This window comes from Rhipicephalus sanguineus, chromosome 1 (genome assembly GCF_013339695.2).
Source record: "Rhipicephalus sanguineus isolate Rsan-2018 chromosome 1, BIME_Rsan_1.4, whole genome shotgun sequence".
Classification (NCBI taxonomy): Eukaryota; Metazoa; Arthropoda; class Arachnida; order Ixodida; family Ixodidae; genus Rhipicephalus; species Rhipicephalus sanguineus.
This window is the reverse complement of record NC_051176.1, coordinates 204,764,564-204,777,774: the sequence shown is the minus strand read 5'-3', so window position 1 is coordinate 204,777,774 and position 13,211 is coordinate 204,764,564. Positions and strand designations below refer to the sequence as shown.

The 13,211-nt window shown below is 45.8% G+C and overlaps 1 protein-coding gene across 1 annotated transcript; it reads left to right on the top strand.

The window, feature by feature from the left end:
- Positions 1-276: 276 nt before the first annotated feature.
- On the top strand, positions 277-11,082 carry LOC119405979 (uncharacterized). The gene is made up of 4 exons (XM_037672804.2): positions 277-518; positions 5,154-5,460; positions 6,854-7,085; positions 7,546-11,082. The coding sequence occupies exons 1-4, from the start codon at positions 450-452 to the stop codon at positions 8,657-8,659; spliced, it is 1,722 nt and encodes a 573-aa protein (XP_037528732.1). The 5' UTR covers positions 277-449; the 3' UTR covers positions 8,660-11,082.
- Positions 11,083-13,211: the final 2,129 nt, after the last annotated feature.

The window sequence follows — 13,211 nt, the reverse complement described above, 5'->3', positions numbered from 1 at the left end:
CGTAACACGTGAAGAAAAAGTGCTGCCGCGAGTCACACGCAGGGAAACACAGAATGGCAGGAACCTAGCGCGCCGCTCTGTACACGCCGCCTACTCCATCGGCGATAAGCAAAGACAATGGGCTCCCGCGACGAATTGGCGCCCAACCGTGGTCGATACTCAGTGGCCGATAAGAGCAGCTACTGTGTCCAGTAGCCAAAAACCCCCGGTGCAACGGGGCCAGGAGCAGACACGCTTCAGCAGCCGCCGTGCGACGTCGTTCATCCGGAGCTCTCTCACTCAGTCAGTCCTATCCCGGGCGCTGCTCCGCGCGGACACTTCCGAGCAGGAATCGCTGAGGCGACCCACCCCGTGAAACCGGGAGAAGAGACCAGCCAGGCGAAGCTGAGCAGCTGTGACTTTTGAAAAAGACTCTTTCGCCGACGCCACTGTCGAGTCCAAGCCGTCCCATGGTGATCAAGAGCGGATATGTGGACGTGAAGCTGCCGCAAAGCGCCCGCAACAGCAGCACTTGGAAGGTTCGAGCCTTATTTACACGTTCCCTTTGCGGCTGTGCTGTCGAACGCTTGTTTTGTTACTCAATGTTTACGTAAAAAAAAATCTTTTTATAGCTATTGTAAAAAAAAAAGACGACCAGTCTTAAAGGTTTACAGTTGATTCTTCAAATGGTTGTCTTTCTCTGTGCTCAACTCATTAAATTTGAGAGAGAGCGATGACGGTGTTCAATTTATTGGCGTGCGTGCAATTCAAAGACAGTTCTGAAAATGCACACTGTTGCAATGAAACAGCCGAGAGAATGTGCGCTGCTCGATCTATATAGTTGCGTTAGCGATCAAGTGCTGACCTCATGATCGCTAACGTGCCTATGGGTGTATTCCACTTGCCAGTAGTTAGTATCTTTATAATATCTTTGTGTGGACAGTTATGTTGCGTGTGACCATGAGTTGCTTTGATGTTGTGTACTTGCTATGTGCGTTGTGGGCTGTGAATTGACATACACGTTTCCCGTTTCCTTAGATCATATTTCAGTTTGTCCCCGCAGACAACGCGATGAAAACCCATTACTGTTCGCAAGCTTGTAAATTTGGAAACATCGTATATGATAAATCAGCCTGGAAGTTCAAACGAACACCAGTTCGTTCAACTATATGTTCTAAACACTTCACTTTATTTGTCGTTGGCTAGTCTCAGATGAGAACATGCAAGCCATTAAGTAGAAGGTGTGGATTGTGCGCGAAAAATGCTACGAAATTTAAAGCTTGCTGGCCGGGACAAGAGGGCCGCTTGTGATTTTAGGATGCTTAGTAAGATGGCCTACTTGCTCGCAAATAGGGCACGCATTGTTAACTGCCAACCAACCAAGAGAATGGAAATTTGATTAGTCCACATATACTAGTGAAAATTTAACATCAGTATTAAGTTATGGCGAATTACGTTCTTGGGGCAGAATTAAAAAAAAAAAAAGAACCTTGTTTCGCAAGTGTTCTTTCCCAGTGGTTGGCCGCTTTCGCCGATAGTATGCCCAGCGTCAGGACTGGCTGAAAAATTCGTCTTACGTACAATTCTAGCGTAAGTCGCTTTAATGAATTCAGGCCCTGATTTACGCACTGCGAGACACGTTGTAGTATAGAACACCAGGGCCCGTATTAAAAAAGCATCTTGCACCAGAGTTGCTCCTAAGAAGAAATTTCGGCCAATCGTGATGTCGGACATATCATTAACGAAGCCGGCTGGCCAATGTCAAATAGCACAATCTGAAAGCTTTGTGAATTCGGCTCCAGATTTAATTTGAATCAAGTGGGAATCAATCACATATTTTTGCGAGTAAGACAGCAAAATCGCGCCCGGAACAACGGGACGTATACTACGCTCTTGTCCCATCAACTTTCGATTACGATACACATACGTCGCACTGACTATCAACGACTATTATGGTTGTGACAGTTTTTATTTTTATGGATAAGAATTTGAGATTTGACTGAATCTTGCACTTGCTAAGCCTCATGGCTATTATAAGCAGCAGCCATTATGTTGGGCTATAGCTTTCATGCTTAACTCGACCAAAGAAGTTGGCCACTGTAACTTCCACTAACGATATGTGCGCAACTCGAAGAAAAGTTCTATGGCCGTCACAGTATTTGCGACAAGTATGTGGGGAGAGAGAGAGAGAGAAATAACTTTATTCATCCCATCGTAAAGGAAAGGGGCTGCTAGAAGGCGAGGGATCCTACTCGCGGTAGGCCTCCTCTATCCCCTCAGCCGACCTCAGGATAGCCTCCTGAAGTGCGGGGCTGTAGCTGCGCATGACAGCCTCCCATAGCCCCTGACTAGAACTCTCTTTTTATGAGAAGGGCGGCAGCACAAGTTGCTCACATGCGCCTGCCACTTCTAAAAAAATGACATGTTCTTGTCTTTATTACTGAACCAAGAAAGGTCTATATTGGTGAGAAAAAACAAAAACAAAAAATGATTGCTCCTTTTACTTTTGCTTCTTCGGATATATATATATATTATATATATATATATATATATATATATATATATATATATATATATATATATATATATATAATACCTTAGAAGTTCCTGTAGCGCTGAAAAAAGAAACAAGAGAGAGGTATTTGTTCCAGGGAAGGTATGTTCACTCAGATATAATGGCTAGTGCCGCTTAAATTTCGCAATAACATTGGAAACTGCAATAAAAAAAATATGTGGTGCAAGTCTGTGATGGCATTCAGTCAAAGATCAGTCACAACGTAAGAAAACGATAAAAAACAAGAAAAAAAAACACTGGAAGAACACGAACACATAGTGAATCTGAAATTAATTATTCTATTGGCAGAAAAGAAAAAAAATCACGCATATCCGCGAAGTGAATGATGATGAGTGGGCGAAGCACCGGGGATCATTCGGGTAACCGTGAATCCCCCGTACATTGCCCACTCGAGCATGCAAATGCGTGACGAACACGTGTGCATAGTATACACAATGTTGTTTTATTGATGTCATAAGGCGTATATAGTGTTGAGGTGCGGACTTCGTTTCCCCTTCATTAGGACCGCCTTGTGATCGGTGAAATGAAGAGCCAGGGGTTCTTGAATGGGATGTAATCTGAAGTTAGCGAAGACGAGGTCTATGCACGTCCCCCTGGTTGTTGTTGGGTGTTTATGGTCATATCAAATGCATCTGAGAGCATAACACGCCCCTAGCGGTCTCCATTCAAACCAGAGCGCGCGCCGGAAGCGAGCGCTGCTACCGCAGCGCCCCTAGCGGACTCCATGTAAACCAGAGCTACGCTAGACGCGGGGGGTACAAGGCTCGGCCCTAAGGTGCTTCGGCCCTACAGGGTCGCTTATTTCATATTAGTATGTACGTAGAAGTAAGATAGCAGTACAAGGCTTTGTGGAAAGCAGCTCGCGTCGATGTTGCGTGCAAGTCGAAAAGTTCTTTGAAGGTATAGTTTCTTAGCGGACTCACCTTTGCATAATTCCTCCGGGTCCGTATTCGCACAAGTTTCTTACGTTTGTATCTGATACTTGTGTTCATCACCAGCGCCTCCTTACGCAGTAATTACAAGCTTACAGTTCCTTGATCACTACCTTGAAGTTACTGCTGAAAGTTCTGCGAGATGCACCGCGCACTTTGCCAACTTGGTTAGCACAAGGAACAATTGGCACCAGCACCGTGCTGGTATTAACTGGGCACAAACATAATGATCCGAGCACCGCGAATATTGCTCATGAGCATGTGACACACAGCTGTGAGAGCACTCGGCTTGAAATCTGGGCCCCTATTAAAAAAAAAAAAAGAAAATCTTGCGCTAGAACGGGTTGGGAGAGAATGCTTCTGTCTATCCTGAAGATGGACATATAATTAACAAATCATGTTTAAAATAAACGTGTTTCTAAATGTCAGCACATAAGCCTTCATAGTTGAAAGGATACACGGCATTTGTAATGTGAGTCCTCCATGATTTCGACACTGGTCTTTTCTTTGCCACGTCAGCTATTAAGGTATTGGTGCGCCATGTAGCAGTAGAGTGAGCGAACGGGACCCTTATGTATAGGATTTCACGGCGGGGAAATAACCGCTTTTTCCCAGTAATTATGGAATGGATTCCCACTATCAGACACAATTCGCGGTTGTGGAGTAATGTGGGCTTTCTTTGGCGTAGACGGATAACGCGGAGAGCCAGGCTTCTGGAAATGTGCCTTATATATCTCATCGTTACATTGTTCACAGGATATGGCTGAACATACTAGCGTTATCAGTAGATGCCAGAGCTCGCCGAATATGCCCGCCGTATCTTTTAGCTCGCAGGTGGTTGCACGCTAGACAAAGCCGAACAGTGCAGGAGATAAGGAAAGCTTTGAGCACAGTTTGCTCATTGTCTTTGTCCAAATTCTGGGCGCCGTCTTTTCCAAGATCCGGTGCTATAATGCTGGCAGCAACCGATATTGTGGGCGTGCTGAAACGACTGGAGAAAGTGACCTGAGGCACGTGCGCCGCTGACGGTCGGTGACATGCATTCAACAAACAATGCATCGACGCACGCAGAATACTTGAAGTATTACAGGTTATACTTTTACGCATGCAGGCAAACAAAAATAAGACAGAAAGAAAAGGTGGTTTTGACTGCCACTTTGAAGGAGATATGTCCAGATTACAATAAAATCAGAACACTACGAATCAGAACCAGCCCACCCACCGACAAGACTTTCGTAGATGTCTTGGGAAGGCGATGCCGCTTGGAATGGGAAACAACTTAACTTTACTGACACCAGAAGGGTGAGAAGTAATAAGGTTAGACGTAGCAAAATGAATAACTTGTACCTTCTTGAGCAACCATAACCACTGTGAGAAAGCACATGTTATCAAGCGCATTGTTTATTTATAAAAAAGCCTCGCTGGTTGAAAGCAGCTGACACGTCTTGTATCAAAACATGTGCAGGAGAGAAATCAACAGAATAGTACCCTGTAAACATTTTCCCTATGGCTACGCAATCTCGAGCGCGTAGCGGCCGGAAACTGCAGTGCAGCGAGCTGGGCTGTTTTTCTCGGCTGCAAACACGTGCTCCGCGCTAAATCTCGGCGAGCGTTTGTTGACGCGACGAGTGTGTGTTCCTCATACTGGCTGGCACGCTTCGACGCAGAGCTGGAAGCGGAAATGGGTCGACCTGACCCAGCTGGAGTCGGCATCGGGCCAGCCGTGCGACGTGCTGGTCGAGGTGCGCCCCCACCGCAACTCGGGCGTCCAGGCCCGCGGCACGCTATCGCCAAAGAACGCCCAGGTGTTCCGGTGCGGCTCGAGCACACGAGAGTTCGCCGTGGCCGTGCGCTCGGGCCAGCGGCCGCCCATGGTCTACCTGGCAGGCGAGAGCGAGACGCAGAGCCAGGAGTGGATGGCCGCGCTGCGAGCGCTGCTCTGGCCACCCGTGCCCATGGTGGAGCTTGAGAACGGTACGTTTTATACCACGCCGATGTCCGTGGAGGAGGAGGAAAACGAGAGAGAGGAAAGACAGGGATGTTAACCAGTTTGGCATAACCGGTATGCCACCCTGCACAGGGGGAAGGGATGGGGGAGATTGAAAGAAGAGTAAAGAGAGAGAGAAAGAGAGGGGAACACACACGCACGCACATAACTTCGCAGTGCAGAGCGGCAGTCTTGTGCGGTATGCGGCATCATTAAGAGTCTACAGCCGCTCGTGCATAGAAAAGAAAGAACGTAAAAGAGATGCGCTGGCTCATCAAACTCCAAATAATTGTTTAGGAGAATCCGGAAATATTATCCGAACGAAATAAATATACCTGCTCTCTGGTTAGATACGAGTGTCGCGAGCTGCTGAACCAAATATTGTTTTGCTGCACTCGATTAGAGTACCAGCATTACCACTCTCCGTCTATATTACCTTTCTTTGTACTGGCTGGTTTCTGAAATCATACTCATATAATGTTGACAGACAGGCATGCCATTTTCTGGAGTTTACAAGAAGTAGTAGCTGTAAACAGGGAGCGAAGTAGGGGAGTAAGCAAAGTTGAAAGAAAAAAAAAATGCTTGGTATTTTTTTTTTTTTTTGTGAGAGAGGGCACACGCGACCATCTGCCTTTGTACACCACCGCGTACCCTTTCTTTAAACCTCTGGTCATTAGGAAGGGCTACGATGCTTGTTGAGGCGGTGCCCAAAGCGCTTCCAGGAAAGGGGTGCGCGTTAGAAGTGCCTAACAACATAATCACACATATTGAAAACACCACATGGGCCACTTTAATAATACAGCCTATGATGGGAAGAGTCGTTAGATTCCTCTGCATGCGAGGAAACCTTGTCACGGCGCGTACGTACGTCCGCTGTCTGTGGTAAAAGTTTTGTCTCTATCGAAGAATGCTTTTCACATCCTTCAGGGTTTTAGCAAGACAGTGGCGTGCAATGTTACCTGTCGCGATTACGAACAAAGCCTTGGGGAAAAAAAACCAAACATGGAAGGAGTTGTTTTTAGTTGCTATATTTGACACTACTGCGCTACGTATCGCACAAGAAAAGGAAAAAAAAAAAGAAGAATGCAATGTTATGGGCTCACTTTATCGTGACTGAAATCTGCAACAGCGAAGAGCCGTTGTTTTTTTTTTCGACTGATCACTGCTGGTTTCTTTTTTGCAAGGCGACTGTGACGACCACTCATTAGGCATCTACAGTCATGATCTTGCTCACGCACCATCTTCCGCTCTCAGCGATGACGTTTCTCCTTGGCCGTTTTCCTTCTTTTATTCTTGAATTTTGTTCACACTTTATATATATATATATATATTTTGCAAGTTACAACCCAGGAATGATCTCCTGCTTCTATATTTTCGCAGTTCTGGGCTTCAAGTTCGAGGCCTCACTCATCGACGACTCATGGAGCGGCCGCGCTGGCCTCTTGGGCAGCTACGGCAATCTCTCCATCAGCGGTCACAAGCTGATCCTGACGCATCCGCACACGGAGCACGTGATACAAGAGTGGTACCTCAACACTCTCGTCCGGTTCCAGGTCTCGCGCAACAAACACGAGGCAGACCATGGCAAGCTGTTGGCCATCGAGTGCGGAAGGTGAGCACGCAGTTCCGAGATCTAGCGACCATTATACGCCAGATCGGCTGTTTCGACTGCTAGCCACGGGCTGACTTTGCTGTTTTCATAACTTCTTTGAACTTCTGTCGGCCTCTGTCTTCGATACTACTACTACTACTACTACTACTACTACTACTACTACTACTACTACTACTACTACTACTACTACTACTACTACTACTACTATGAATGGTAATAAAAATCCTTCACACTCAGTTCTTTGATATAGCGAGCAGCGGCTCGGACCTCTCGCATGCTTTAGCACTTCTCCTGACACTCTTGCACAAAATATAAAAAGAATGAATGAAATGTGTGTAGATAAATGTCAAGATACATTCCTTGAAAGTGTGACTGTGTTTGCTTTCAAAGCAACTGTACGAGTAGAACGTAGAATTGTGCCCACGTGAGTTGACCGTTTTTTATCATTTCCGTCCCGCAGCGAGAGCTCGACGGGGAGAGGCGTGCTGCACTTCTATTGCCCTGAAGCGCTGAACTTTGTCTACACTCTGAGGGGCGTCGTGCAAGGCATCCTCAAGCGTTTGACCCCCGAACAATACAGCTGGAAAGAAGTACACGAGATGCATGGCCGCACTCCAGCGCGACGCCAGGGCTCCGCTCAGCAGCATCGCCAGGCAGCCATTGAAGACTGCAATGGCTACAGCGTGCCCAAAACCAACGCCATATCCGTACTGCAGATGCCCACATTCAAGGGGCCCCTGCCTCCTCCTCGACCGGACGAAGTGCAGGGATTCCCGTGCTCTCGCCAGTCTCATCTGTCCATCTCCACTTTCGACTCCGGAATCTCGGTTACGTCAGCTCACGTCGACAGCGAACTCGAGTCGCCCGTGTCCGAGGTGGCGTTCAGCGTCAGCAGCGATATGGATGAGCGCATTTACGAGAAACTCGACGACGTGCTGCTGAGAAGGCCGTCGCTGGAGAAAGAGAACGACGTGCCGCCGCCACTTCCTCCCAAAACTCACAGGCGGCGCAAGTCGGAGCCAGCTAAAACCGCGCCAGTCGAAGAAGGGCAGAGCATGGTCGAGCCGTCTCCCAACGAACGGCATCTGAGACCTTACTCGATGCCAGCCGATATGACAACCTGTCCAAACGAAAGCGGCACGCATGTCTCGCCGTACGGGTCTATAACGAAGGCCACCATCGTGAACAGCCAGATTGTGGACGACACCGCAGCTGCCCCAGCAGAAGAGCACGCTCCACAGGTCGCCCCGTCATCTCCGCCTCTTCGGAATACGGAGAATGAGGACGTCGGCTCGATTTCTCGAGAAAACGTGGTTTCCCCTGCAGACGATGACGTCACCGCCAGCGAAACGCCAGGGACACGGGAGGAGACAGCGCGGCGTAGAAGCCACCTGCACATCGCACTAGAGTGCAACAGCAACTGCCAAGTTCGCCTAAGCGCAGAAATTGTCGGCGAACAAAGTCTGAACAAGGATAGAATTCGTTCCCACTCGTTGGTTGCCTGCCACGATCAAATGTTGAGGCAGATGAGACGACAACGAGCGGGCAGCTTGCCCAGCTTGTTCATACGTTAAAGGTTTTGCCATGTAACCACCATTTTTTAAGTGCTTATTTATCGATGATGCGCTGCAAATGTATGCCGCATTAGGCCATCTCTTTTGTAACAGCCATCGAGCTAGTGTCTTTAGGTCATTCCTGCAAACGAGAAATATTTTTGCGCCTTTTATACTAAGCAAGCTGATGTCCAGGGGCTGGATTCCCAAAACTTTTCGTTTGCGAGTGCTCTTTGCCATTGGCCAGTTGGCTTCGCTAACAATATGTCCAGCATCTCGATTGGCCGAAAGTTTGTTACAGACCAGTCTAGTGTAAGTTGCCTTTGTGAATTAGGGCCCGGTATGGTATTCATTAACTTGCGGGAAGCAAATACTTCGACTTGTAATCAAAGCGGTGTTTGTCTCGTGCATGTTAACTTGCGTTTCCATTTCCAGTTCCTGTTTAACACATACGGGCGCGCAACTGCGGCACTACTCTGACTTCTCAGGGCTGAGCACTTACCTGTGTGTTCCTTATCGCTAACCTGCATACTCGCTTCTGGTTCGCGCATACATTTACGAGAAAATGTACAAAATGTATAATAGCAAGAGTGTATACTCAACGGTCACTAGAACCCGAAGAAAAACAACACTCGTCGAGCGTCTTTTTACACTTATCAAGAGTAGTTCTTCAAAATTATATGGTGAAGCCTAATCGCAGTTACAAAGAAAAGGGTATCTAATTTTTTTCATCGTTACTGAAGAAATGTATATTGATTGAACATCACCAACTTCAGCCGTAAACATTATGAATCGGCACCAAAATCTTCCCGTATCGGACTTCAATCATTTTTCGTTTGTATGTGTTGTCTGTAATGTTGTAGTGGAAGGCATCACTGTGGCTGGCTGTAATTGGAATACTTCCAGGTACACATTTCTCGAAAAATAATTGGCGCCGCCATTCAGGTGGCGATACGCACGCACATGCTGCCGGGCCATGGCGTACAGGGTGATAAGCACGGTTGACCCACCGACGAGGCATTCTTATGCAAAGCGCAATTTTGTCTAAGAACCTAATCTACAGATACAGAGCGATATTTATATCAGGCGTTTATGTTTTAGAGACGTGTTTAGCGTCCTTATTCAGTACACGATGCAAAGGAATGACGGACGGCTCTAGATCTGCAATAAGGGACGAAGGAGCAGTTTAGAAAAATTAATTTAATGTTTTGGATTTGTCAGAGTTAATTTGGCGCAAAACAAATTTATCCGCCTCGAAGATACTTCCATAGTACAGAAAATGAAGGGCCAGATGCGGCAGATGAAAGCATCTGATTAATTGCCAGCATGGTAGCTTTCACTGTTAATGGGCGGTAAGAACTATACAATCACTAAAATGCATTGAGTGCCACTTCTAGGTCATTCGACGTAATTACCTCAGATGTAGACCTTAATTATTTGGCCTAGTGTTCGTTACGAATGGTCCATAATACTATAGGCTTAAAAAAAAAAAAACGAACTGTGAATATTGCCGCGGCTGTGAAGTACTGACGTGTTTTTCAAACCTCTCGATTGCTCATACTTGTAAGAACGCCTTTGAGTGGTAGCAAACGTTTAGGGCGTATGTTTTGTTGACCCATTTGAACACTTGTGAATGATATGGATGAGCTAAAAATTACATTCAATTGCTGTAATCGAGCGGCAATGCAGTGAAAAAGGAAAGTAAACGTCAGTAGAGTGCGCGGAAGCACTTTGTAAAGGCTTCGAGACGTTACCTGAAGAGTAGGTGAAAGACGCAGCGAGATTCTTGTACAGTTAGTTGTAGATCTGACGAAAGACTGCTTCTACGCTATTCGTGATGCTGAAGGCAACAATGAGGGTTTGCGGCACATTTCACTCGTGACGGGCTTGTCGGAATGCTGATATGGCGCGTTGGAAACCCGCAGGGACCGTTGCGGCCACTATTGTAATGCAGAAAGTATCGGAAAGCATGGGAGCCTGATCATGTTCGTAAAAAATATATATAAAACAGTTATGCAGGTTTCGAGAGAAGAGACCTCAACGGACGTGCGTGTCTGACGTCAGCCGCCGGTCGGACTGATGTTCTCACTTTCCGTCTGTCGCGAAGTTCTGCGCCATCGTGTCGCATGATCAGGGTGCGCGGCTTTAACGCGTGTGCTTAGTGGCATTTCTTCCCATTGTGAGCGCCGCTTAATTACAAGCGGCAGCACATGCATATTCTGTTGTTTCTTTTTAAACACACGTGTGTCGTCTCAGTTACTTGTTTCATTGTGATTCACTGAGCCCAATTTATATATCAATGTGTATTTGTACAGGCGCATTCTGTATCAGCGTGTGTATGCGTGTGCGTCGCACTGCAATACATTCAAGGAAACAGTGTACATATGTGCCATTTTCATTATGTACCATAAAAATTCATTTATAATAAATGCATCTTCATTCAACCTGGTGGGATCTTTGCATTCTAGGATCATTACGGCATGCATCGTTTTCTTTTTTCAAGTCTGACATTATGATTCGTGGAATTGACCAGTGCACACAGCGCCGAAACAGTTCACGCTTTCTTTTCTTCGACACAGTTCGCTGACACTCTCTTGTAATGATCAAAAACACGTTCTGCTGTGCACTTCACTTTCCTTTTTATCGTTCGTTGTGGCGGTCGTCTCACGTACTATCGGAGGTTACAAGCAATGTCAAAACACTGGCGAGCCAGTATACGGACTACAAACACAATACCATGTGCTATCTTCGCCAGTGATGTAAACAGATTTCTTCAGTCACGAGGGTGTCCGTAGCCATAGGCTTTTATTTTTTCCTCCTTTGGCATTATTACGTTGAGGATGTGCTACATATTTTTACTCTGGGGATAAGCTGCACGAAATGATCGACGACCTTAGTCGAGAAAGTGCCAAAGCGGGGTTGAAACGTTAATATACGCAGTACAATAGCAATGTTCAGTAGCCGGACGAGAGAATAAGAACGAATCTTGGATAGGGCACGTTTATCGACGGGTAAAATACCAAATCATGACTGGCATCTTACTAGTAAGCTTGCAGAAAAAAAAAAGTGTAATATTCCGGTCATAACCTAAGAGGCCGAAAATTAGAGTTTAATGAAGAATTCATTCTAAAAAGACAGGGCGTGCAAACAAGGACACAAGAAAGAAGTCAGGACACCACAAACGCCGACTAACAAGAGTTGTTAGTCGGCGTTTGTGGTGTCCTGACTTCTTTCTTGTGTCCTTGTTTGCACGCCCTGTCTTTTTAGAATGAATACTTACCAACTAGCTCAGCTCTCTGTTATTTTAATGAAGAAACTTGCGAATAAGTTAAGAATCACGGGGGTGAAAAATTTTAGGCATAACACCCAAAAAAGAAAAGAGAAACAGCGGTGTGGATTAGAGATCAAGCAGGAAGAGCTGATATTCCAGGTGACAAACGACATAAGTATAAAAAAAATAAGTGGAGCTGGGCAGGCCGGGTAATGTGTAGGAAAGGCGATCTGCTGGGGTGACGGAATGGATGCCAAGCACTCGAGGAGGAGGAAGAGAAGGACGGAGGGAAAGCAGCCGAGGAATACAGCGCGTTAACTAGGTGTGATAAAATTAGGAAGCTTGCCGTCATGCCATGGAAAAAACTCGCACAAGATGGCGGTAATTGAACGTCACCGAGAGAGGCCTTCGTCCTGCAAAGGACGTAAAAAAAGCTACTGCTACTGCTGCTGATGATGATATACCAGTATATATATGCTGAAATCTCGTGGAAATACATAGTTACATAGTTCTCACAATTCATGATAAGTAACAACCATATTGTTCCTGCTCGACTTAAACATGAATACTGCGACATTAGGTGGAATTTTTTTGCGCTTCTTACTGTTGTATCCTTGCAGCTTACATTGGAGCTCATATAACGACTTCCATGCCTTGCAGATATTAGAGACATTGGATACATTACATGATTACATTGTATCATAATCTTGCATAATCGTGATCTCCATTAGAATGATGAAACAACTCTATCATTATGGGGGATCGCGGTATACATAATATAGTACAAGCAAAATGCATTTTTCATACAAAGTAGCTTTTATTTGACGATGGTGGGAATTGAACCTATAAACAAATGCATATTCAGTGAATGCGATGGACAGCCACATGCCAGAAGACTTTTTTTTGCTTTAATTTTTGTTACACCGTTTGCAAACTAGAACAGCCGAGCGTATCGAAACAGCAAGAGACGCTCTTCCTGCATTGAGAAACAGCAAAACAAAACAAATAAAACAAAGAAAACGATGCAGCCTCGGTATCAAAGAATGAGCGTACTCCTTGTATCGACGACGCAGACCATTATAACTAAATCGTGAGCGATATTTTGAAGCAATACTTCTTTATCTCGAATAGTGAGTAGTAATGAAGTGATCAAGAATAACGTTTTTCTTTAACATATGGATAAACTGAACTATTATTTAACTACAGTGGCAGACTCATGCACATTTTCTTGAACGCGATGAACTGGGCAACAGCAAAAGGCGTGGCATGCCTGCACAGCCTGAATCACACTTGTCTAGAATG